The 27866-nt window shown below is 42.8% G+C and overlaps 1 protein-coding gene across 1 annotated transcript in view; it reads right to left on the bottom strand.

Annotated features, from left to right (window-relative positions):
- Positions 1 to 13341: 13341 nt before the first annotated feature.
- Positions 13342 to 27866, bottom strand: part of PPM1L (protein phosphatase, Mg2+/Mn2+ dependent 1L) — a 323222-nt gene continuing 308697 nt past the window's right edge. Inside the window, exons 3-4 of the mRNA XM_065942296.1 lie at positions 26720 to 26881; positions 13342 to 23893 (exon numbers count right to left, since the gene is read on the bottom strand). Coding sequence (XP_065798368.1) covers positions 23547 to 23893; positions 26720 to 26881 — 509 coding nt within the window. The 3' untranslated portion in view covers positions 13342 to 23546. The remainder of the gene's footprint in view (positions 23894 to 26719; positions 26882 to 27866) is intronic.

Below are 27866 nucleotides of genomic sequence, written 5' to 3' on the forward strand. Positions count from 1 at the left end.
TTGTTGCTGTTGTTACTGGTTTCACATCCGGAGGAAAGCCCGACTGTGGTCTAAAATCAAGTCTGATTTCATGTCGTAGAGAAACACATTATTTCCTAGGAGTGGTGAGGTAGGTCACCTTTTGACCTGCTAGTTGGTCCAAGAGGAGCACTCCTTGCCCCCCGTATTCTTGGGGCTGTGCAGTTTCCCACTATGCCTGATATGGGAAAAGTGACTCTTTTTCTCTGGATTACATGATGGCAAAAGATCAGATCTGTTGGGAGAAAATATGAACTTGAAAGTATATAGTCAGCTCTTAGAACACTCATACATTTGTAATTTTCCTGTAAAAAAGCTTAGTTTGTATTAGAAGTGTTATAACATGTGATTCCTTGTAACAAGGCTGTTTCCATTTCCCTCATCTCAGACCTGATCCAATCACAATAAAATCATAAATTAAATATTCTGTGGAATCAATCCATGCCCTTACTAATTCCCACCCATCTGGGAGTCAGTCACTTTCTCTAAGACACAAGTGGTGGTTTTTTTGTGGTAGGATTAGATTTCATTGAATTTGCGTTGTTTATATTCATGTTTGGGAAGCTAACTCAAAGAAGTTTTAAAGAGAACTTGTGAAATAAAAGATAGTGTCCCTTCACTTTTAAGACTAAAAAAAAGAAGTAAAATGTGAATAATTGCCAAGTTTTAGAAGATTTTTCCTTTTCAACTACAGATTAGTGCTTAAGAGATCTCTAAAGAATTAAATGATTATGAAAAACATTAAGAGGTCAGGTCATTTTATTATTTTTTTAACTTCATGTTTGTTTCCAAGTAGTATTAATCAGCTATATTATTAAAATCTTGGCCTCTGATGTTTAACCACATCAGCAGCACTTTTTATTTTAACTGGTAACAAAGTTCAATACAGGAGCCTAAGCTCAGGCTGCTTCTCTTCTACCATCCACAGCCCTGCCATCCCCGTGGTCTTACATACTGTCTGTCTCACTCATTTATTTGCCCCGTAAGCATTGAGTCTGGGACCCAAGCATGTTAACTTCTGCCAGATTATGCTGCAAGAACAGATCCCAGAAGTTGTTAACAGCCGTGTGTTCTTTTCACCCATACCGCACGCCTCTCGTTACTTTGGCATGCCATCCTGGTTACTGTGTGTGTCTTCCCACCTCAGGGTCTGGTTGAAGGACAGCCCTTGTCTGGACCATGTCATCCTTATCAAGGGAAGGGAAAGAGCTGGTGGGAACACTGGCATCTATATCCACTGACCAAAGCAAATATCATGCCAAGGCCAGTGTCCCTGGTGGCTGGGGATGGGGGGATTTGGTCTCACTGGAAATAGTCCAAGTCATGTTTTGGCAGCCAAGAGTATTTTGTTCTTTTACAGGATGGGGAAGGGATAGTTGGGTCCAATAATCTGCTTCCCTGGTGGCTCAGATGATAAATAATCTGCCTACAATGCAGGAGACCTGGGGTCAACCCCTGGGTTGGGAAGATCCCTCGGAGGAGGGCATGGCAACCCGCTCCAGGATTCTTGCCTGGAGAATCCCATGGACAGGAGCCTGGCGGGCTACAGTCCATGGGATCACAAAGAGTCATGACTGAGCGGCTAAGCACAGCAGAGTCTGCCACACCTCGTGTGTGAAAAGGAGAAGGGGCTCAGGGATCTGGTCTCTGAGGCCAGCCCCGGGGAACCAGAGGTTTTCTGGCTCACTTGGAGACAGTGAGCCCTTCCCTGAGAGGGCTGCCCTTTCTCCCTCCTTAATCTCCCCCCAGCTCTTGCTTAAGTGATCTTGGCATTATCATGTTCCAATCAACTTGCCAGATGAAGAGCAGCCAGAGTTGAGCTATTTATAACAGTATTTCTGACTGTGAGGTTGGGGATAAAGCTCTCTTCTCTTGGGGTCTGGTAGGCAGTTATTTCAGGATATGGAGTGGGAGAGAGAGGCATTGGAAGGGGGCCAGCTTTGAGGCTGGAAGGGTGAATGGAAGAAATGTAGCAGAACTGCATCTTTGGGGTTCTTTATATCCACTAGGAATTAATCTTTATATTAAGCCAACTCCTCTGGGTTTTGTGTAACCCATTACAACCCTCTCACACTCTGTCTCAGTTCCCATGTGTAATTAATACAGGACAGATCCTTTAAGGAGTCAAAACAGGTGGCCTGTGGTGATGGAGGTGTTGGTAGGAGGCAGAAGCAAGCATGGGAATATGGGTCCTGAGAGGCAAGAGGCAGTTTGAGTGGGCAGTCCCTTGGGAAGAGGCAACTCATGGGTCTTATAAAGTCAAAGAAGGGCCCAATAAGAATGGGTGCCATCGCTCTGTATTTAAAGTAAATGACAGGCACAGAATTTGCACTCGGATAGTCTCCCCTCACATCTAACCTTTCTTCCACATTTGCAAGCCCTTACCCCTCCTTTAGGTTTTCAATGAATAATTTCTAAAATGTCTTGTCAACTTAGCCCTCCACATGGGAGGAAGGGTGGAGGTCGGTGCTACTTACATTTTACCCTTAAAGGACCCTCTACACAACATTTTTCCAGATTAAAAAATCAAGATCCCTCATGGTGAATTACATCATTCTCTTAAAAGGTTGCAGCAACTGCACCAAAGGTTTTAAATCACACTTCCCCTTCTCCCTAACATATATAGAAACCACACAGAAACAAGCAGAAGAAAACATCAAACTGGTAACAGGAATTGCCTCTCAACAACTTTGCTACCTTTGAAGTACCTTTTATCACTTCTTTCTCAACAACAAGGATGATTTACTTTTATAACACAAATGTTTTAACAACATATTAACAGATTTGTTTTTGTGTTGTGCTTAGTTTGCTCAGCTGTGTCTGACTCTTTGCAACCCCATGTCGCAAAGGCTATGTAGCTCGCCATGCTGCTCTGTCCATGGGATTCTCCAGGCAAGAATCCTGGAGTGGGTTGCATGCCCTCCTCCAGGGGATCTTCCCAACCCAGGGATCAAACCCAGGTCTCCCACATTGCAGGTGGATTATTTACCATCTGAGCCATCAGAAAAGCCCATTAACAAATTTAGGTAAAGGCAAAAAAGCAGAGTCAGAAAATGTCATGGGGAAACGCTGGTGGGGTTCAAGGTCAAAAGCTGGGCTCGCTTTGCTGAGCCGTGGGGCCCTTCTGCCCAGTCCGCTTTCTCCCACAGCTGAGGCTTGTGAATAAATCCGAGGCAGTAGGCTCCCAGGTGAAACCAAGCGACTCTGACTGGGACTTGAATGAGCTTGTCTTTTAGTCAAAATTGCTCCAGGACTTACTGAAGCTCAGATTCTCTGTTCGCAGAAAGAGTTCCGTGAGAGACAAAGTGATAGGGAAGAAGTGGATTTATTAAGAGAGATATATAGTCCACAGACAGAGCATGCTCCATCTCAAGGCCCCAGGATCTGGGATCGTCTTGGAAAGTGAGCGCGGTCCTGGGAGAAACACACTGCAAAGACAGGAACCCAGACCATCCCAAAAGGTAAGAGCACCCCTGGAGGCTAGTTTTTGTGGGCTGTGGCATTTCATATGCTAACTACAGTGGGAGGATTATTTCAACTCTTTGGGGAAGGAGCAGAGATTTTCAGGATTTGGGCCACTGCCCACTTTTTGACCTTTTCTGGTTGGCCTCAGAGATGTTACGGTGTTGGTGGTGTGTTATTTAGCTTGTGCTATTACAGTGAGTACATAATGAGGCTCAATGTCTGTGGGGAGGTGAACCTTCCGCCATCTTGGGCCTAGTCGGTTTTAGCCAGTCTATGCCATATTTTCAAGGGCTGTGTAATTCTGTTAAAGGTTGTGCCCTGCCCTGCCCGCTTCCCTCCTGTTTCACAGGGGCCACCTACTGGGCTCCTGTGGGCTGTTCCGGCCTCATTTAAAAAAAAAAAAAAAAGGAGAATGCCTCCTCCTTCATCAGAGGTTCCATCTATACTGCTGGGATCTGCAGCTTCCATGCTGACCCCTGAGGCTAAAGGCCAAGGCAGTGAGCTGAAGCGGCAAGCCCGGGCTGACATTCTTCTAGACTCTGGGGGTGTGTCATAACCACGCCTTGGGATGTAGTGGGTCCAGGGGTCAGTTCCTCACAGCTGAGGGGAACCTGACTAGGGACATGGGAACAGTTTGCCTGACTGGAGTGGGTTGTGCTCACGGTAGAGTGGGAAGCTGTAAGAACGTAAGAATTCCTCTGGGGTAGAGAGGAAACAGCTGGTTCATGACTTGCGGGCTCTGGGGCTCCAGTGTGGATTGTGCTGGGGGCCAGCAGGGCAGTGAGTCTGTGGGGGCAGGAAGCCAGGGAGGGAGCCCCGAGGAGTCTTTACGCAGCTCACTGTGAAGCCGGCTCTTCTCATTTGGGAGAAGAGATGCCAGGGCCTCATCTGTCTGCCTTTCGTGGTTTACTCCCTGTGTCATCCGAGGAGGTTTGCTTTGTGAACTTGGCACAAAGTAGTTTCAGGGCTTGATGATAATACCATTCACTCTGCCCTCTTCATAAATGACAAGCCAGAAAATCTCTAGCTTTGGGTAAATTCACAATGAAATGACCAGTGCTCTGGACCCAGGTCTTGCCGTTCTTCTGTGCCCCGGGACTGCTGTGATTTCTTTTTTTAAAATGGAATGAAATGTCTCAAGGTTTCAGGAAAAGAACTCTTGAGAAACCATAAATGATTAATTTGGTGTTCAAAAGGTCAAGTGATAATCAAATCTGTCTCTTAGGTCAATGACTATGAGGAGGAGGAAAGTATACCTCACTTTTGTTATTGAATCTCTTTTTATATGAATCTTTAAAAATTTCTGCACATTTTGTTTCTCTTTCCTTTAGTGAACCTTAACATAAAAATGAAGTAAAATTTTAAAAAGTATTACATATGTAAAAATTAAAATTTTTATTTCTCAGCCTTAAATTCAAAAGCAAATGGACAGGCAGTTATTATTTTGTCTGTTGAACAACCTCCTGGAGATTTTCTACTTCTGAGAAATGTCTTCTCCACTAACTCCCTCTGCATGGTCAGTACAGTGTGACTCAAGCCATGAGGATTCCCCCAGTCCTAAGATCCCAGCTCCCTGGAGACAGCCCAATGGTCAACTTGACATTACTGAGTAATTGCAGTTCCTCTCAAAGAATTTAGAATTAAGGCTAAGCAATCTAAGTCTGAGCTTTGTCTTCAACTAAGGAGATATAAGTCTGGGAAATTTTGATATTTGTTGTTTAGTCACTAAGTCATGTCAGCTCTTTGTGACCCCATGGACTGCAGCACACCAGGCTTCCCTGTCCTTCACCATCTCCCAGAGTTTGCTCAAACTCATGTCCACTGAGTCGATGATGCCATTCAACCATCTCATCCCCCATCGTCCCCTTCTCTTCTTGCCTTCAATCTTTCTCAGCATCAGGGTCTTTTCTAAACAAGTCAGTTCTTCGCATCAGGTGGCCAAAGTATTGTAGTTTCAACTAAAGCATCAGTCCTTCCAATGAATATTCAGGGTTGATTTCCTTTAGGATTGGTTGGTTTGATCTCCTTGCTGTCCAAGGGACTGTCAAGGGTCTTCTCCAGCACCACAGTTCGAAAGCATCAATTCTTCAACACTCAGCCTTCTTTATGGTCCAATCACATCTATACATGACTACTGGAAAAACCATAGCTTTGAGTATTCAGACCTTTGTCAGCAAAGTAATGTCCCTATTTTTTAATATGCTGTCTAGGTTTGTCACAACTTTTCTTCCAAGGAGCAAGCATCTTTTTAATTTCATGGCTAGTGTCACCATCTGCAGTGATTTTGGAGCCCAAGAAAATAAAGCTATTAAAAAATAATAGTAAATTTCATTTTTTAGAGCAGTCTTAGTTTCACAAAAAAAACTGAAAAGAAAGTATAGAGATTTCCATGTACTCTCTGCCCCCACAAACACACACTCTCCCCGACCAGGAACATTCCCCACCAGAACAGTCCATGTATTACATTGGCTGTCATCACAGTGACGCATCGTTATCACACAAAGCCCACAGTTTACACTGAACTCTCGGTGGATTGTCAGTGAGGCTAAGACTATAATCCCTGGGGAAAGCTCCAGAGCTGAGTGAGGTCTTCAGCTCGTGGAAGGGCAGTAGTTTACAGAAGCAGAAAAGGCCCACATGCAGATAAGCCCTTTGCCAGGACCAGTCCCCTTTCCATGGCTGACCTAGGGCGGAGCTGGTGGACCTGCGGCTCTGAGGGCTTCACTTCCACCAGACCTCACAGGAGGCAGCGAGGCTTCCTATGGATGCCAACCCCAGGCTGGCATCTGTACCCGGTAGGCAGGAGGGCAAAGGGGTAAATTTGACGTTTGGGGGCCAACAGCTTCAGGGGTTTGGTTTCAAACCGCAAATACAGCCCAGCACTGCCCGCTCCCCGCCCCTAGCCTCCGCCCCACGCCTTGCACACCCGTCATCTTCCACCCTGCCATTTGTTTCTCAGGCACCCTAAGCCCATGTTGGCCACCTGCCTACATCCCAGTACTTTACCTGGAGTACACATTGCCTTTTCTGGGTCTCTATTTTCTCATCTATAAAGAGGGATAGTATTAATAATTCTCATTCTATTCAGAGTCAGATGATGATTTAGAGATGCTGGGGCCATCAACCTGGAGCATAGAAAGCCTTGTGGCAGAGAAAACGGCCAGAGTGACTCTGGAAAGCAGGACCAAGATAGTGGGGGGTAGTAGCAGAGGGAGAGGTTTTAGTGCAGGATCTGAGAAAACCAGAGATAGAGAAGGCGGCTTCAGGCAAGAGTGAACTCCCAACCTTAAAGGAAATAAGCGAAGCTGGAGAGTCCTTTGGTAAGGACGCTGGAAGTGGAGAATAAACAGGGTCTGGACTTGAAAAGTCTCCTCTGAGAGAAATACCAGTGCCAGCTTTGCAGTTGCACAGACCTGAGTTCAAGTCTTAGTGCAACCTCTTACTAGCTAGGTTACTTCTTCTGAGCCTCATTTGCCTCAACGTGGCAGGGAGGTAATAAGCGTGTCTGGCTTGTCGTGCTTTTGCAAGAATTCATTGAAGTAGGAGATGGGAAGGACCCCACAGGAAGTAGGTACTCATAGCTGGGAAATTTCATTAAATCACCATTTGGTTCTAAAGAATGGTTGTAAACAGTGGAGGGCACAGTGGAGAAGACATTGCTGCTGCCCCCAGGGCCAGAGTCTAGAAAGATTGCCAGCAGGAAGGCAGAGATTGGAAGCAAGTAGTGTGTTCTTTGCAGAGGAACAAGGGAAAAATGAATAGGTGATATGTATATTGATTTTTTTTTTTCCTGAACTCTAATTCTGTTCCATAGCTCTGTAGATCTGTCTTTCCATCACTACCATACTATCTTGATTACTCTGACCTTATACTAAGGTTTTTATTCTTTTTTTAATTAAAAAATTTTTTGGCTGTGCTGAGTCTTCGTTGCTGTTTTCTCTAGTTGCAGTGAGCAAAGGTTACTTTCTAGTTGTGGTGCTTGGGTTTCTCATTGTGGTGGCTTCTCTCATTGTGGAACTGGAGCACAGGCTCCGGGGCACAATGGCTTCAGTAGTTGCAGTTCACTGAGGCTTAGTTGCCCCTTCAGTTCAGTCCAGTCACTCAGCCACGTCCAACTCTTTATGACCCCATGGAGCAGCATGCCAGGCTTCCCTATCCATCACCAACTGCTGGAGCTTGCTCAAACTCACGTCCATCGAGTCAGTGATGCCATCCAACCATCTCATCCTCTGTTGTCCCCTTCTCCTCCTGCCTTCAATCTTTCCCAGCATCAGGGTCTTTTCCAATGAGTCAGGTCTTCGAATCAGGTGGCCAAAGTATTGGAGTTTCAGCTTCAGCATCAGTCCTCCCAATGAACACCCAGGACTGATCTCCTTTAGGATGGATGGGTTGGATTTCCTTGCAGTCCAAGGGACTCTCAAGCGTCTTCTCCAACACCACAGTTCAAAAGCATCAATTCTTCGGCGCTCAGCTTTCTTCACAGTCCAACTCTCACATCCATACATGACCACTGGAAAAACCATAGCTTTGACTAGATGGACCTTTGTTGGCAAGGTAATGTCTCTGCTTTTTAATATACTGTCTAGGTTGCTTATAGCTTTTCTCCCAAGGAGTAAGCGTCTTTTAATTTCATGGCTACAGTCACCATCTGCAGTGATTTTGGAGCCCCCCAAAATAGTCTCTCACTGTTTCCTTTGTTTCCCCATCTATTTGCCATGAACTGATGGGACTGAATGCCATGATCTGGTTGCCCCTTGGTATTTTTTATGCTCCTGGTCTTCCCGGACCAGGGTTTGAACTTGTGTCTCTTGCATTGGTAGACAGATTCTTAACCACTGGACCACCAGGGAAGTCCACTAGGTCTTAAAATCTGACAATATAGATCCTCCAACTTTATTCTTTCACAGTGTTGTTTTTGGCTATTATATGACCTTTGAATTTTCATGAAAAGTTTGGAATCAGCTTGTCAGTTTCTATGAAAGAGTTTTCCAGGCTTTTGATTAGAGTTGTATTAAATATAAAAAATGGGGGGAAAGGATATTTTCATAGTATCGCGTCCACCAGTTTATGAATGTGGTCTATCTCTCCATTTGTTCAGATTTCGTTTAATTTCTCTCAGCAATATTCTGAAGTTAGTAAAAAGGTAGCAATCTTGTATATATTTCATTAGACTTATTCCCAAGTATTTTATATATCTTGATGCTATTGTCAATGAAAGTTTTTATAGCGGTGCAATTAGCATACAATAAAATGTACAGAACTTAAGGGCTCAGTTCAATAACTTTAGACAGTTTTATACATCTGTACAGCCATCACCTAAAACAAGATACAGAACGCTTACATCATCCCAGAAAGGTTTCTAATGCCACTTTTTAATCCCTACCCCTATGCCACCCCCACTACAGAGCAACCACTTCCTGGTCTCACTATAGATTTAGTCTTGCCTATTTGGGATTTCATATAAATGTATTCATGCAGTATGTATTATTTGAAGTCTTGCTTCTTTGATTAAATATAATGTGCTTGACATTAATCCATGTTTTGTGTGTCATAAATTTCTTTTAATTGTTGAGTATTATTCCTTTACATGAGTGAATGGCAATTTGGCTATCCATTTGGGTTGCTTCTAGTTTGGGGAGATTATGAATGACTGCTATAAAGATCTTTGTATTAGATTTTTTGTGTATTTATGTTTTCATTTCTCTCTGTAAACACCTAGGAATGGAATTGCAGGGTCACAGGGTGCATGCGTGCTTAGTCGCTTCAGTCGTGTCTGACTCTGCGACCCCATAGACCAGAGTCAACCAGGCTCCTTTGTTGACGGGATTTTCCCAGCAAGAATACTGGAGTGGGTTGCCATGCCCTCCTCCAGGGGATCTCCCTGACCCAGTCATCGAACCCAAGTCTCCTCCATTGCAGATAGATTCTTTACCACTGAGCCACCAGGGTTTTCTATGAAATGCCAAATAGTTCTCAAAAGTGTACAATTGTATATTTCTACAGTTTTTCTTTTATGGTTTATGTTTTTTGTGCCTCACCCAAGAAACCTTTACCTACTCCAAAGTGAGGGAGATCTCCTATGTTTTCTTTCAGAAGCTTTATGGTTTTAGGATTTACATTTAGGTCTATGATCCATCTCCAATTTAAATTTTGATTCAGAGTGAATGAGAAAGCATTTGAAATTCATTTCCCATGCAAATATCTAGTTTTTAAATATCAGCAGCATTTTTAAAAAAGACTTTCCACATTAGCGAGTGTTTAGTCCATTTTTATTTAATATAATTTTTACGATTGGTTTTAAGTGTACTTTCTACTTTGCGCCTCTGTGGACCCTTTCTTGCCTTCTTTTGAGTTGAGTGAGTAATCACTAGCTTATCATTTAATTTCCTTGATTGCTGTCTTAGCTAGTGCTCATTCTTATTTTTGAAATTAATTTTTTTAATTGATTGCTTTAGAGCTAGGCTTCTCAACCTTGGTACTATTGACATTTTGAGTCAGATAATTCTTTGTGGGGTGTGCTTTATTTGTATTTTGCTTCATTGTGGTTTGCTGATCTTGCTTGTTTCATACAATGATGTTTTTCATAAAACTTGAGAATTCATGGTCACTATTTTTTCAGTTATTTTTCTGTCCCATCCTCACTCTTGAGTCTTTCTGGTATTTGAGTAACATATAACTTAAACTGTTTTGTAGTCTCCTACATGTCTTTGTAAAATGTATTCCATTAATTTTCCTTTAATCTTTTTTCTTCTTTTCTTCAGATCAGGTAATTTGTACTGATCAAGTTCACTCACTCCTTTTGCCATCTCCAAGTTCTGTTAAGCCAATTCAGTGAAATTTTCATTCCAGTTTTTTATTTAACTGTACTAGAATTTTTATTTTTAATTTTCCACTTCTCTATTTTATCTGTTTTCTTATTAAGACCATAGTGGCCTTAAATTTCTTGATCATATTTATTATTGCTGCTATAGAATCAATATCAATATTGATATTGATAGCAATAAAACCAAGATCAACATCTAGGCTTCTCCGAGTTGACTACCATTGGCAGCTGTTTTTCTTGACTATCATTCACATTTTCCTGTTTCTTTGCATGTCTAAGGCATGTCTAAGGTTTCTCAGGCTTATATTGTACTAGGCAAAGTGAGTGTCATGCTGAAAATCTGTAAATATTCTGGATTCTACTGTTGTCCCCTGAAGAGTTTTGATGTTTGATTTTTGTTCTAGTAAGTAGTTCAGTTACTATCTAGTCATCTTGATCTATTTTTAAGTTGTGTTTTTTTTTTTTTTTTGATGGGAGTAGCAGGAGGAACATGTTATAGTTTGTCTCAGCAAGTCTGTAAAAGCCTGAGGTGTTCCCCAGACCCTTCAGTTAGTTGTTACTCAACTTCCCCACTCTCTCTTGCGGATATTATCAACACTTGAATTTAGGCTCAGTTAGGCTAGATCTGACAGAGAAGGCAATGGCACCCCACTCCAGTACTCTCACCTGGAAAATCCCATGGACAGATCAGCCTGGTGGGCTGCAGTCCATGGGGTCTCGAAGAGTTGGACACGACTGAGCGACTTCACTTTCACTTTTCACTCTCATGCATTGGAGAAGGAAATGGCAACCCACTCCAGTGTTCTTGCCTGGAGAAACCCAGGGACGGGGGAGCCTGGTGGGCTGCCATCTATGGGGTTGCACAGAGTCGGACACGACTGAAGTGACTTAGCAGCAGCAGCAGCAGCAGGCTAGATCTGAAATGGGCCTTCTTTGAGAGCGTGGTCCTTACTTCTAATACACAGCCTAAGTGCTTCACTGGATGTCCCTCCAACTCTGTTTTGGCCAGAACTTGGTATTCCCCACAACACTCATTTACAGTGTTTCTATTCCACTCACTCCCAGAGCAGCCACTTCCGGCTCAGCCTTGGATTCTGGCCCCTGTGCACATCCAGTGAGCCCTCAGCTGAGGGTTCGTGAGGGGCCCACATGTAGACTTCCAAGGCTGTCCCTCTGTTAAGCTCTCCACAGACTCCAGCCACATCCTTTATCTTCACTTCAGTCCATCTCTGCTTGGACTCCAGGTTGCTGTGCCAGTCAGAAAAGGTCTGCTCACAGAGCTGAGGTGATCCTGAGACAACCTGTGACTGCTTCACCCGAGGATGCCATCTTGCACTCCCTATAGGCCAGTGTTGCCCAATGTCGGGACACAGTTGTTTAGCACCGTTTATCCAGTGTCACAGTTTCCTGTTTACTGTGGATGGCCTAGTGCAATACCAGCTAATCTGTGAGAGCTGGAAGAGGAAGCCCCTGGAGACTCCTTGATAGTTTTTGAGTCTTGAGTGTGAATTGTTCCTGAGGCCTCAAGTAAATACTCAAAGCCCCTGAATTCCATGAAAGTGAAAGTGTTAGTCACTCAGTTGTGTCCGACTCTGTGAGTCCATGGACTGTAGCCCACCAGGCTCCTCTGTCCATGGAATTCTCCAGGCAAGAATACTGGAGTAGGTTGCCATGCCCTTCTCCAGAGGATCTTCCCAACCCAGGGGAGATCTCAGGTCTCCCACACTGAGGGCAGATTCTTTAATGTTTGAGCTACCCAGATTCCATGAAAGTGAAGTGAAAATGAAGTCGCTCAGTCGTGTCCGACTCTTTGCAACCCCGTGGACTGTAGCCTACCAGGCTCCTCCGTCCATGGGATTTTCCAGGCGAGAGTACTGGAGTGGGCTGCCACTTCCTTCTCCAGGGGATCTTCCTGATCCAGGGATTGAACCTGGGTCTCCCACACCGCAGGCAGGCGCTTTAACCTCTGAGCCACCAGGGAAGCCCAGATGCCATGAGGCACCACTAAAATCCTTAAAGTTCCCTTTCTGCTTAAACTACCAGGATCTGTTGCTGTTACCTCAAAAATCCGAATAGACTGTCACCACTGTATTTCTAAAAATGGAAGGAAAGAGAGAGATTATAACCAACCACTGAAGTGAAGGTGCGGATTTGTGATTTCTTGATTCCTATTTCCTTGGGTCTGTGGTTGTTGGAAACGTCCATAGTTCTTACTCTAATCCAGATAACAAATGCCTGTCCCAGAATCTCTAACCACATCCTTCATTTTATGTTAGAAACCTTCTGTCCAGAGAAAGGAGTGGAAGACCAGAATTTGCAGACTGCATGTTCTAATCTGGCTATCAAATATTATTTTTAATGAAAAGGATAAAAATAATCCAAAGCCACAGTTTTTTTCCCCTGCTTTGTTATACCCAATTACAAATTTAGTAATCTGGTGATTAACTTTTATTGTTGTTCTTCTAAGTTCCAGGTGCTGTTCGCATCTAAGCATTTCGGATACATGTAAACAGTATTACATGTGTGCATGGGTGTGTATATATGTCTGTCTCTAAATTCCATACTGTTCCTTCCTGCATCTTGTGAAAACCTTTGCAGATGGATATTCTCTACTGAACAGTTTTCCCATAAGCATGTCATGTCATGTTGCTGGAGTTTACATATGTGTATAGCTAATCTAATTTTACCACCTAATACCAGTTATACACTTTTTTGTTGTGGTATAAAGCTGGGTGAAAGTTGTATTAACCCTAAGCAATTTTTATTGCATACATTTTTAAAAGTTATCTCATTTTGAGTCAAAGCTAGACTTATTCCTGTTCCAAATGAAAGCACCCAAATTCTCGATACCTCCTATTTCTTGCTTCTGTTATGCTTTTATCTTATCCTCAGACCATGAACTGTTTTTTCTGCTTTCTGTGTGGAATCCCAACTTACCAGCCACTCCAACCCAGAAGCATTGAGAAATTAGAAAATTCCAGCATAGGCATCAGAATGTAAAGTGAGTTTAACCAAAAGAAAAAGAAGAGCAGCAGTCTCATTTGTAAAGTCCAATAGCTTTAATGTGTTTACTCTTGCTTTAATCTGGTCATCAAGGGTGTATTTTTAGCTGTTCATTTGGTATACAACAACACAGAATCAGTGATTGCATGAACACATTAGTCTCTACAAGGCTAAATCTACCTCTAGCACACATCCAAGGGACCTGAATGACATGCCATGCATCTTAAGTGACCGCACTGCTAAGTACTCCAAGCTCATCGTCAAATTGACATTTTAGCTTTATTTCAAATGTCTCTTAGAGACAAACAGAGACTAGTAGATATAAAAACCTCTGAAGAGTACCAAGAGCGATGAGGTTTTGCCAATGTTTTGTTGTATTTTATGGACAGTTTTCAGGGACTAGCTTACCAGAAAGTCTGATTGATTTGAGCAGTCATTTTGCAGTCATTTTGATCTGTGATTTAATTATTAAAATACAGTTGGAAGGTTCCTAAAAGAAAGCATTGTTGAATATATCCTGCTATCTTCGTATAAATCCATAACATCATATGATTTTTAAAATAGCAAGAAAACACTGATGGAAAATTTTCCGTAATGTTAAAATGGGTATAGTAAATGCATTTGCAAAGTCCTGTTTCAGACTTCAGCAGGGAACAAGGACAGAGCTTTTGAGATATACAGTTCATGAAAAATACTTCTCAGTTATGTGAGTTTTTTTCTTACTGCATCCAACCCTCCTTTCCTTTCTTTACAACTGGACTCCCCCTGTAGTTTTAATCTTACCAAATCAGAAATTGGTTTCATTTAACTTGCATTTCCTTTTGTATATTCTCTTAATTAAAAACAACAAAAATTCCACTGCTGACCACAATGAGATATTCCCAATCTCTTATTTACTCTCTGTTATTTTAATTCAATAGGATTCTAATGTAATTTGGCAACAGCTAATATTACTCGAATCAAGAAGCATTTGGCATAAACAGAAAGAGATGTCTAGGGAAGATGACCAAGCAAAGAATTTAGAAAGAAGGGATGGCCTCTGTGGTTAAAAAGAAAAGTCTGGTATTCAGTTCTGCTTTACTGTGCAGAAAATAGATACTGTTGTTATTATTCAAAATATAAAACTTAAACCCCATGCTTAGATTCTGGAATATCTAAAGTAACTATGGATACCAAATTTATGGTTAAAAAAAAACATCTTGCACTTAGTCTTCACATTTAAGATCAAGACATAATTGTATTTCTGAAATATGTTAATTTTCTATACAATAAATTCGCTCATTTATCAAGGAATACTGATGATTAAAAACTCAGTTCTGGGTTCTCATCTGGGACATGAACCTGGGACAGAGCCTCTTGGGAATAACAATAAAAACAGGCCATGGAGAGATGTTCTCATTGTTTCCTGTCTGCCTTTGCTGTAATCCTCTCCTTCCCCTAGAGGACCCTGTAGGGAGCATCCCTGGCTTGGATCTCCTGCTGAGCCCTTGTATGGCTATTGTTCCAGTGGTTATTCCTCAGTGGGACAGCCCTATCCCTGCCCTGCTCCCCAGAAGCTCCCTGTCTCACCTCCCCACTCCATCCTTGGGAAACTAGATGATCTAATGTGGAGTAATTATCTGTGCAATTTGCTTGGGTGGTGGTAAGATAGGCCCAATCTGTTACCATTCTCTGTCTGTTAAGTGTAATAAAGAATGACTCTTAATTCTGCCCTGTCCTTACACAACTAAGTCACTGGAGAAAATCTTGAAAGATGTGTTTTTACCCCATTCAGCCAATACTGAGCATTGCAATATTCATGAAGCCTCCACGGGCCTGAAAGTGACAAGGCAGGAACGATGCCTGAGTACTCACCTCTAGATACACTCCCTTAGGCTATCTGCACTTGGCACATGGTAGGTGTTCAAAAAGGTCATAATAGTAATAGAAAGAATATACAAGCAAGTTTATTTACAGCAAAAATAGTGACTTTCTCAACTAAATCTAATGTAGATCAATGTTTTATGAATCCAGTGATGCTTATATGTGTGTGTATATACATATATATTTATATATTTTAAAACTTGTATATTTGGTATATAGGAATTATGTATGTGAACATAATTCACATTGGGGTGTTTTGGAACGAACTGTTTCATTACTGTTTTTCAGGCTTGTTAGAATAATTATTCTTTTAAACTCTAAAATGTCTTCTTTTGCTTCTGTTTTCCTTCTCCTGGCTGACCAAGGGAATGTTGAGGCATTGCAAAACAAATTTCAACTCTTTATAATCTGAATTGAAATTGTGTGAGTGCTATAAATCAAAGCCACTGGCTTTAGTAAGAGTTGTTTTGAAAGAGTAACCAAAGATAACGCTGTAGGTGTCAGTGTTCCAATGTGAACATGTATTTCTAATAAAATATTAAAAAAGCAAACAGTGCTTTCTAAAAGAGGAGCAAAAATTATTGGATCTTCTCCCATTCTGTATTTACTACTCCATTTTTCTGAATATATGCTTGAGATAAGGGTAATCAAGATGAAAAATACATAGACTGGTTATAGTCTTGGAACCTGAATGGGGGGAGTATTCTTGCTTAACGTCCCATGGTTATAGTTTTCCTGCATGGCAGGATTTATATCTTTTCATTATTACACTAAGCAGTCACTGTTTGTCTCTGCATACACTGGGAGACAGATGGGGATATCAAATGTGCACAGGAGATATCATTCTCTTCAGTTAGAGATGTCTAATATATCATTTCTACAGGATTTTTAAAAAAATTATATGAGCAAACATGACCTTTGTACTTATATGAAAAAGTCTCTAGGAAGCAGGAACATTAAATAACCCAGTGCTTTGTCTTTGTGAAATGGTCAGTTTTAAATTGAATGCTAACTGGCATTCATGTTGGTGTTTGAAAAGCTATCAAATTTAGAATTCACCCCCAGATGTAGCTGTGAGCGACTTTATCTTCTGTTTTATTGAGACACCCTAAAATATAAGGTCTATCATTTAGTGTCTCTTACTATTTAAAAAAAAAATTCTATAAAGGAGTATTCCCTCCTTGAAATGCACGAATTCTTAGGATTCAGGGTAAAACAATGTCTAGCATTTGGAAAGCAAACAGTATTTAGGACAGTGAAAGTAGTTTAGGAGAGCAGTAAATGAGACCACATGTATCTGTTTTCACTGGCAAAGAATGGAACAAGGGTTGTAATTTTACTAACTTTACAAATAACTCAGAATTCATTTTTACTTCAATGTTATCTACTTAACTTCAGAAAGCACAAATATTAGAATGATTCATGATGTTAATAAAGTATAATGTCTTCTTAATTGAAAATATTTTTGTTTGGTTTTGTCTTAAATATTTTTTTGAAAATGCTCTTCTTTACATTCTGACTTTGATCTCATTGGAAATTAATTTTGCACTTTTTAAAATTAAAAAATGCTTCAAGCTATATTTTCCTTATATATTATTCTACCTAGGCCATCAGTCATATAAAAAGATTTAGAAGTGTATTTATTAACATATAAGCAAAGCTTTAACCAATACTTTAAATGGGAAGCCTTGAATTTGAGTAAGTGACAAGTGAGAAAAACTGCTTTCTATGGGTCTATGTGCATGGGCTTCCCAGGTAGCACAGTGGTAAAGGAGATGCCTGCCAATGCAGGAGATGCAGGTTCGATCCCTGGGTCAGGAAGATCCCCTGGAATAGGAAACAGCAACCCACTCTACTACTCTTGCCTACAAGATTCCATGGACAGGAGTCTGGTGGGCTATAGTCCATGGAGTCACAGAGAGTCATATACACCTGAGCCCTTGGGTCTCTGTGCAGAGGTCCGCAATTGCTATTAAATACAACATATGCAAGTAAAATTCTAACAATCCAAATTTTTGATAACCAACTTTTTAACATTTTTAATGTCTGGTTACTCTAAAGGTTTTTTTCTCCCTAGTTCCTTGACTATTACTTCTACCTTTGTTTCTGCATGAGCACATTTAAAATTATGCCTTGTCTAATTAATATAGAAATATGTTGAGATCCTGCATGGCCTCACATTTAACCTCTGAATTTCTTTATGACAAAAGGTGATGGGAGAATGTGGCTGAAGCATGGTCCCTTTCCTATGAAGAAGTGACCCAGGCAGACTGCCCTGCCTCCTAACCTTCCGCCCACCACAATCTGCTCCCGAAGCTCTCACCGTAGGGCTGTGCTCCAAGCTAGGGACTCTGGTCCTTGGAGGGTCTGAGATTAATTTGGATTCAGCAAATGTCAGAGGGGACTTCTGTGGCAGTTAATGCCAGATTATAGGGCTTCTAGAGTAAACAGAACCACATCTCTAAATATAATCCACATTTTTGCAACCTGCTTGCTTTTTAGTCGTGTTTTTTTCCTTTTCAACATTTTTTTTTTAATTGTAAAATACACACAAAATGTGTCATCTTAGCCGAGTAGAGTTCCCTGTGCTGCACAGTAGATTCTCATTAGTTATTTATAGTGTGTATATGTCATCCCAGTCTCCCAATTCATCCCACCTCTCATCCCCGCCTTGGTAGCCATATGTTTGTTCTCTATGTCTGTCTCTATTTCTGCTTTGTAAATAAGGACATCTATACCATTTTTCTAAATTCCCTAATACATGATATTTGTTTTTCTCTTCCTGACTTACCTCACTCTGTATGGTAGGCTCTAGGTCCATCCATGTCTCTGCAAATGACACAGTTTCTTTCCTTTATATGGCTAATATTCCAGTGTATATATGTCCCACATCTTTTTTTAATCCGTTCCTCTGTTGATGGGCATTTAGGTTACTTGCATGTCCTGGTTATAGAATACAGTGCTGTAGTGAATACTGGGGTGCATGTATCTCTCTGAATTATGGTTTTCTCTGGGTATATGCCTAGTAGGATTGCTGGGTCATATGATAATTCTGTTTTTAGTTTTTTAAGGAACCTCCATACTGTTCTCCATAGAGGCTATATCAATTTACATCTTCATTGGTGGAGCTGTGAATTGTGCAAATGCCTGTGATGATCTGTTAAAATGAACAGTTACTACATGCTCTCTTCAAAGTCCTTAACTTGGATTTATTGAAGTGATTGTACAAAGAAGGGGTGGTCATTACTAAACACTTGAACATGATCATAATCAACCCTTGGTTAAATAGTTTGTGGCTTAACAGTGGTAAAAATAAAAAAATAATGGACAAAGCATCAGCATTATTAAGAATTAGCAAATAAACTTACATACTAGAAAACAAGTTTAGAATCAGGTATATAATGGAAACCTCGCAATCACTTGCTCTGTGCAATCTGTGACCGAGTCTAAGAGGTCTTACTTTCAGTTTTATTCTGTTTTGGATAACAACCGGAAAGAGTGTATTCCTAAATACTGGATATAATTTTAAGATAATGACTTTACTGTAAATTCACTTTGTACCATGTTTTCAACTAGATTTATTTCCTCTGTGGTATGGGTTCTCTCTCAGAGCTTTCTGAACATATTATCCAGGCTGAGAGTGACAATTATGGAGCTATAGTCAAGCGTTACATTTTAGGCAAGAAATAACTCGCCAAACTTAATTATATATATAAAATGTGAAAGGTGGGACAACATGGGATAGGGATTTTAGAATGAATAAGAAGAGAGAGTAAAGAAATATAAATAGTTTACATTTCCATTATTATAAAATGGATACATATTTTTTAGAAGTCTAGCTAGAATTTTAAAAATGAATTAATACCAAATTTGCTATTCCCCCTTTTCCATTATTTTAAATAGATTTTCTTACTCTCACATAGAATCAAAATAAATACTTATATTTTATCACTATCTGAAAAGCAAAGATAACTTCAAAAATGCAACTAAAAGCTCTTGGAACGAATTTAAAAAATCCCTAGCTGTAGCAAGGTTTTTGCTTATTATTGATACAAAAAGAAGGGAGCCCATGTTTAGAGTTTCAAGCAAGATCGCTGGGCTTCTACCATCGATGTGAGGTTGCTGAAGGTCAAAGTAAATCATGCTATTTCTTAATACTGCTTTCATTAACAAATCAGCCTCTTCCATGAAAGGATGAGTGTTTCTAAATTGCAAACTGCTCTGCAACTGCTAAGAGTCACAGTGAATGAGAAAACAGTAATATTTCCATACAGCAGAATTTCCCAAAGTGGTTCCTATGGAACACAAGCTTCTTTTACTAGGTGTTACTCAAAAAAGTTTCGACAGTCAAAATGAACCTGGAAAACACTAGAACTACGTGGGGGGGGGGGGTTGTTTTTTAATTTTCCTCAGAGGATATTTAAATTAGAACCTTCAATGTGCCGATATGTACTAACTTTCTAAGACAGTCTCTTTCCCCAAACTCTTTTGACCCTGGAACCCTCTATGAGGAAGGGTATCTCTGGACCTTGTATCCTGTGTAACATGCTGGGGGAGCGCTCCTGCAGTGCTCAACTAATGAGCTTCAAAGCCTAGATGTGAATGAGTTGATCCAGGGGCAATTAAAAAGGCCCTGGTATGCTATCAAATGGTCATGTCATTTCTGCAGAGCTAGGTCAGGAATGCTGGTGTGACGAGCTAAGGCAATTTAGGGGAACATCAAAATCAGTCTCATACTGGGTCGAAGGAAGGAAACAATTTTTCTGAGATCACTGGAAAATAAAACCTGATCCAGAGTATGGATGACTGTACTTCCAAATGTACAGTGAACTGCTGCCCTTTCTAAAGTTTCTGTGTTTCCAGTTGCAAGAGAGTTAGATCTAGCAACAACTCGGGGCGGGGTGGGGGGTAGTCAGGAAAATCGAAGTATACTTGGCAAAAAGGTGATCACTCCTTTTGTGAGCCCCTCATGTATGGATGAACATCGCAGTGATCCAGTTCAATCATGTAATCAACTTCCTAGAACCACTTCAGATAGGGTTGACGATGCCATCACTCACATAATCCTGTCTGCACAAAATGTTCATGGGTTGAAATCACAACGGTTGTATGCAATAAGGCCCATTTTAAATATCCAAATTGCATGGGCTCCCTGGTGCTCAGACGGTAAAGAATCCGCCTTCAATGCAGGAAACCCAGGTTTGATCTCTGGGTCAGGAAAATCTCTGGAGAGGGGAATGGCAACCCACTCCAGTACTCTTGCCTGGAGAATCCCATGGATGGAGGAGCCTGGTAGGCTCCAGTCCATGGGGTGGCAGAGTGGGACCCAACTGAGTGACTAACACTTTCACTTTCATATGCTCCTTCACTCTGTAAAACACTCTAATACTCTTGCCACATAGACAAAATGCTACAGGCCAATGCCTTCAGTCCAAGGCAAGGAATAGAATGTAGCCTTGATTACCAGTGGCATGTACAGTCATGCTGTATTAGAATGGTGACCTCAGAGTCAAGTGCCTTGGGCAAGCTGGTCACATGAAATAAATGCCGGTCTTGGGAACTAGTTTCAGAGTTTTCCATATAAGTATTGTTTATTCCTTCCACTAGAAACCTGCAAATACAGTGAGTTAAAAATAAGTTTCCCTGCCTTCTCCCCCTGAGGCCACCCCCCCCACCACCAAATTCCGACCCATTTTAGGAGTACGGACTGCCCCTAGCGCAGCACGAAAGCTGTGCATTAATGAAGACCTGGGCTTGGCATCTTGCTGGGGGGGGGGGGGGTTGTAAGCACATGATCATTGGTTCCCAGCTTCATTTCTTAAAGACTATAAAACCATTCCAAAATTTGGCACCAAGGGGGCTAACGGCAATGCGAACTTGGACTGGAAGCTGGGGTGACGGTCCCAAAGCTTTGGCAGTACTATTTCAGGAAGCTTCGCATGCAAACTTCTCAAGTCAATTTCCCTAAGTAGACTCAACCTTCCTGTCCCTAGAGAATGGGGCGGCTGGCTAGAGAGCCACGGGGCGCCCCAGGTGAGGCCTGCAGACCCCTGGAGGCTGGAGGCAGCTGAGAGAGAGAGAGAGAGGGAGCGCGAGCTCCAGGAGAATGGGGAAGGGAACAAATTAGCCTGACTTGAGACAACTATTCATCAAATTGTGGCTATTTTTGCCTGTTTCAAAAATCTACAAGCCAAAATGGGAGAGAAAGAGGCAGTACAAAATACACACACTACTTGGTTAAAGTCAGAAATGGGTTCATTCTACAAAGAAAGGTTTAGAAGATGCCTTGTGAACCTCAGTCGGAGGGAAAGCCACACACTCCTGCACTCCGCATCATCTACTAAGACGTTTCGCAGGGCAGAGAAACACCGATTTACTAATTTAGTAGCTCTTCTTCTTCATCTTCACCAAAACAGTACCATTTTCGTTTTACGCAATAACAATGATCACAGAACTTAAAAAGATCTTTCCATTGTTATTTATGAATTCTGGGTTAGGTTAAAAGTAGAAAAAGGAAAATGAACTGTGTGCTGTAACATGCTGACACTGCTTACTCCTGGACTCCAGTTAGAGGGTGGGCTCCCCTAGCTTCATAATCAGAATGTCCCGAATCCCCAAACAAACTCAGGCCACCTGGCCCGACCATCCCATCAGTGATCATAACCAGCATGCTTCCCACAACTCCCTCCCCACCCCCACCTCAAATACACACATCCAAACACTGCGCCTCTCAAGAGGCAGAGGCTCCAATCTAACATGGTGGCAGGTATTTTGTACTGAAACATGCTACACCTAAAAAAAAAACAAAACCAGAGTTCTAATTCTAATATCGTAAATTCCAATGTTAGTTTACAAAAGTAAGTACATCGCTTGGGAAACCATTATTCTTTCAGTCAAAGAAAGGTTAGGAGCTCAGAGGGATCCAGACAGATCACAGTCCTCGGCAGCCACAACAGGATCTTTGCATCCTCCTGAGTTCTCTCCTAGAACCTGCCACATTTGAAGAAGGCAGGGGAGGAGGTGGTCAGCGAATGGGGCCTCGGAGAAGCCATAAAGACAAATGCCCACTCTGGAAGGACTAAACCAGATGGATGCCCTGGTTTTCCAGACACAGGGTGGGGATGCCGTGAATATCTTGTTTGGCTGTTTGAGCCCAGCATTTTCCATAATAATAAAATACTGAGATTGGAAATGTGACATTGGTTATAAGAAATGAAAAGTAGCAGGTCTGGCCCCAAAATAACTCAATGGTTTGCAACCAAACATTAAAGACTGCTGCCTTTCCACCATCTAGCAGAAGCACATCCCAGTAATTTACTACCAAATTCCAACAGGAGGCTGGGGACTCGGTACTTGGCTTCAGGGGGCACACATGCAGTTCTATGCAGCTGCTTCTCAAAACACCGCTTGAGAGACTCGAAAGCTACTAGGACAGAAAGAAATACACAAAACCAGGCAGCTGGCGCTCAAGTCAGGACGGCAACCTCAGAAGCTTTCTCTCCCAATGCAAAGCAGCAAACTTCCCAGGGGATGCTGTGACTTATTTGGCTGTGATTTCCCCATCTATCCTTAAAGGTAGAAGGAATTGCGGTATTGCGATTTGCTTTTTTCCACTTGGTACTGTAAAAAAATCACGGTGTCGGGTGGTAAAGTGTAACAGCTGCCTATTCCATTAGGTAAAGTGTAAGCAAAAGGTTAAGGTCATGCACAATTAGGATAAACACACACAGACTGGTTGGGTGGTACACAGTCTATTTAACTAATGAAGGCGGGGGAGGTGACTTAAGGGCGGCAGGTGGTTCTCCTCCTCTCCACTTCCCTCAGCTTTCAAGAACAGCTGTGGAATAATAAATCATTTCCAAATCTGTTTCTGAGAGCAGAAAAGCTGGGCTCAGGAGGACAAAGCACCCTCGGGACAGCTCTGCCTCTCAGCAAGGGGCATGGCCACATTGGCTCCGACTCATGGGTTAGCCACAGCATCTCCTGGGAGTCCTGCCCTGCTCATCGCTCCAGTGAGAGGACACGAAGTCTGACGATCGCAGGACCCTGTAAGCGATTTTGAAAGCAACTGTAAAAGGAGAATATATGGCACATACACCTTTAACTTCATACATGTGACTCTACAGCTATATCTATTTTGGACATTGGATGAAAGAGTTGGGAAAACACGAAGAAACCATTTTCCAGCCTCTCAACTACATTGGCCAAGAGCACCCTCTGTTCATACGGCACATAGACTTAAGACAGTTGGGGACGGGGAACCCCATGTCTGGGATGGATGATCCTAATTGTAACTCCCACACCTTTCACTACATTAAAAGAGACCAGTGTGTCGAAAGTCCTTTAGTCTAAGGCAGCTGAGACCCCGAAGGGTTCACTGCTCTTCTGTTTTGCTGCTATTCCTGAACTTCACCACCATGACTGTGATGTTGTCAGGGCAGCCTCTGTAAAAGGACTGTAAAACGATGCTCTTGGCCCCAAAGTGAGGTTCATCCAAGCGGTCCTTGATGAATCGAACAGCTTCCTCGTTGCTGAAAGCATCCCAGAGGCCATCTGATGCCAAGATCATGAACTCGGGCTGGAGCTTGTCCAGGTCAAAGGTCAGGATATCTGGGTCTGGGATGACCACATTGAGGTTTTTCAGTGGATAATCCCCCAGTGATCGAGACATGGCCAGTATCCCCTGGACCCTCCAGGAGCCATTGAAACTGATAAAACCACCTGGAAAGAGAGAATGAGCCCATTAGCTTGAGCAGCTGCTCTCTCACATTCCGGTGTGATTCATGCGCACCTGCAAAGGGCTGACCTACTGTGTGTGACCTGTCATAGGTGCTCCTGCTGGCTCTGCCAGGAGGGAGCAGTGTTCCTCCAGCATGGCCTGACGTCTGATGCTCTACTAGTAGAGCCTCAGGCCCTCACCCTTGGCATCTTAAAGGTCTTCAGGACTAAATCAGTAGGAATATTGAGGGTAGGAGGGATGGATGGGTGAGAGCATCAGCGTTATTAATAACTAAAGGACACCTCAGCAGTTCAGTCACTGGGGCTCCTCCTTGGAGCCCCAAGGAGGGGATTCAGGGACAGCAGTGAAACAACACTGAAAGGCAGCTCGCTGGACCAGATACGACCACTGGGGCCCATCATTAGCATGAGACCGCCCTTGGTTGTGCCTGTATTGATCACAAACATCTCCCCAGCTGGGACAGGGATTAAAGAATGGTGTACTTTAGCACAGTTGTTAAAGGCTCAGGCTCTCGAGACAGTCTACTAGGATCTGATTCCTGGCTCTGTTACTTCTAGCTCTGAGTGACTTTGGGTGAGGAACTCTTTAATCCTTGGTTTCCCTGGTTGCAAAATTTGGACAATAATAGTATCTATTCCATTGAGAAGTTGTGAGAAATAGAGTTATTCTATATTAATCAGTTGGCACAGTGTCTGAATATAACATGCACTCAGTATTACCTGGTGGCTCAGATGGTAAAGAGTCTGCTTGCAATGTAAATGACCGCTGACATCACTACTGTTGTACAAACAGCTTAAGGCAGGGAGACAGAAAGATTGATGTATATTTTGACCTAGACAGGTTGCAGGGTATTGCGACACCAAACAGGAGGGAGATAGGTGTCCAGAAAGGGAGGCTGAGGCCAGAGAAAACACACATAAATATAATAAAACCAATCATTGCTCATTAAGTCCTGCCTGCAATGAGTAAAGTACACCCTTCACACAGCAGGTGAGATTAACCTCCTTGGAGATGCGGTCTGAATTTGCTCCTATAATCACTTCCGGGTGGGGGCAGGAGGAGGAGAGAGGATACAGTGGGCTGGCATGTCAGAAGAGAGCGCTAAGGTGGCATCTCTGGTGTACTGTATACACATCCCCACTGTGCTTCCTCAAGAGCAAGCCGACTGTATCCCAAGTCCAGGGTCACAGCGGATGCCTGAGGAGATGCTGTCTTTATAAGCAAGGAAAATCATCAAAGCTTGACAGGTGTTCTTAAAACACTGTGCCATCCCACTGACAGAAAACCTGTCCAGTGCTTTCATTAAAAATTATTCTGCATCTCAAGCAGTCACTGAAGCAGGAGGTTGTAATAAAATTCAATGATTTTGGATTCAACAGTATAGCTTCCCACTGTGAGAACTCAAATGTTGATTAGGTTCTGGGCAGAAGCTGGTGTGCAGAGACTGATGGTCAATCTGCAGACTCCCCTAGAGGGCAGGGGCACTTCTTGGGCAGCGACCTGGGGGACCTGAACTCCCTTGGGCAACAGGGCCTGCCGCTTGGCATGCGACAGAGAGGCTACAAGCTGTGGTGGTCAGTTTGGGGAGAGAAGGGGTCCTCCTCTGGACAGGCAGGAAAAACAAAAGTGTTAGTTGCTCAGTAGTGTCCAACTCTTTGAGACCCCATGGATTGGAGCCCACCAGGCTCCTCTGTCCATGGGATTCTCCAGGCAAGACTACTAGAGTGGGTTGCCATTCCCTTCTCCAGGAGATCTTCCTGACCCTGGGATTGAACCCAGGTCTCCTGCATTGCAGGTAGACTTTTTATTGTCTGAGCCACCAGGAAAGCCTACAGGTAGAAAAGAATCCCTCCAAATTAACTATGAAAATGTAATCATCAACTGATAATCTTTCTTCAAGTCTTTGCCAATGTCACCTTAGTGAGGCCCACACTGACCACCCCAACACTCCCCTTTCCCTAACGTTCTGTGTCTCTCCATAGCAGTTATCACCTTGTAATAGACTAGATAATTTGCCTGTTTTAACTTTTTAATAATATCTCTCTACTCCCTCCCCTACCCCTTCTCAATTCCAGGACGTCCATTTGTACCTCCAGCCCCTAGATGTTGAAAAAATAAAAAAGGGATTCTCTCCCTCGTCCAACTGACATATATACTTTTAGATCAGGCACTGAGCTTGGAGTTGGGAGTATACAGATGAACAGACCAAAGTTCCTGCCTTAAAGAACTCATGGTCAGGAAGGCAAGATAGATGAAAGGGCCAGATATGTCCACATCCTGTGAAAAGTGACCCAAGAGGTCCACATAGGATGCCAGGGAAAGACTGAAGGGGTACCTAAACCAGACTGGGGAAGCATTTGGCTCAGCGTGACAGGGAAGGCTGCCAAAAGGACATCCTGAAACCAAGTCTTAAAGGGCAAGGTCATTATTATCCACTGGACAGTGTGGGCAACACTTGCAAAGGCACAGACATGTCAGCTCCATGGTTCATTTGGTGGTTAGTAGTTTGGCATGGCTGGAAGGGAGCAGCGTATGGCAAGCAATGGCCCAAAGATCCCATTAGCCTTTAAACTAAGGGCTTTTTTTGGCTGTTGTGGACACGTTGGCCATGAAGAAGGGCAAATTCAGTGGCCACGCATTTGATGGGAAATGTTACAAAGTCCAGTCCCAGCTGCCTCCGTTGCAGCCTTTGCACGGATCTGCTCTTCACTGGGTAAAGGAGTATCTCTCCCGGGGAATTTCCCGGAAACCGCCTTGGCCACTTGAACAAGACAGCACACATTCCTTGGAGGCACTGATAAGCTCACCGGCTCTCTTTATCCTCTTCCTCTCCTTCAGCTGGTAGGGTTTGTGATCATGAGACAAAGGAATGGCATTCCCATCCTTGTCACATAGGACCCCACGCGAGTCACCCACGTTGGCCACAGTGAGGTCTTTATCTGATAGCAGAGCAATCAAACACGTCGTACCTGCAAAACAGAAGAGACAGGCCACATGGGCAGTCAGCGGCGCTTTGAGGTTAAGCTGCTTCTCGAGGTTACTGGCGTCTTCAGGCATTAAAACTGCTCCTGCTGGGTCAGCATCTGACTCCCGCCACTCCAGGAATGAGGGCTGTTCACTTCAACAACACTGATCAGATCTGACAGTCAATTTTCTTAACCATGTTGGAGTGTCACTGAAATCGGCTAGGATAAGATTATCATTTTCCCAAATCATTGTTGTCTCTGGTTCTCTTGATTTAAGTGCATATCACACTTAAAAGGATTAGGAGAGAATCAGAATCGGCTTGAAGCTTCAGACAATGGATACTTATTTTCTGCTTCTTGGTGGTGCTTAGGTTCTGTGAAATCCCAGTTGAAAGTGGGAAGAATGGGGGGTGGGCTCTCACTGGGAGCACCTAGACAGACCTGCAGATGACAGATGGTAACAACCAGATCCTATGGAGCCAGGGGCACAGGCTATGCACACAGAGTCTGAGAGCAAAGACCAGTGGCCAGAAATAGGTCGGCTCCAGGGTGTGATGTGGCAGACCATCAGGGGAGAGGCAGGAAAACCTACTGTGATGAGGGAAATGACACCTCGGCCAATAGGGGGTGGGGACTGGAGGTGGTCAGAGTCAGAAGGGAAATAAGAGTGAAGAGCTGTTTGCCTGGGGCCACAAAGACACAAAAGGACACGTTCCCTTTCCTCAAACTCTTCCTGGAACAAGAATGGATAAAAGCAATAGAACTACAGAGTCTGGTCTAGTTGGAGGTCATCCTTCTTACCTGCCCATTACCCTCTGTTCACCCCTCACGTTTCTCCTCCCTGACTTCTGACAGTGTCGCTAAATATGCAAATACCTGCTGAAATGCACAATCCATTAAACTCTTGCTTCAAACTGATAATGACCTTCCTTGTTAAAATTATGCATCAATTAGTCTTCATTAATATTTAACCTCCTCATTAAGAAGG

This window comes from Muntiacus reevesi, chromosome 8 (genome assembly GCF_963930625.1).
Source record: "Muntiacus reevesi chromosome 8, mMunRee1.1, whole genome shotgun sequence".
NCBI classification, from domain to species: domain Eukaryota; kingdom Metazoa; phylum Chordata; class Mammalia; order Artiodactyla; family Cervidae; genus Muntiacus; species Muntiacus reevesi.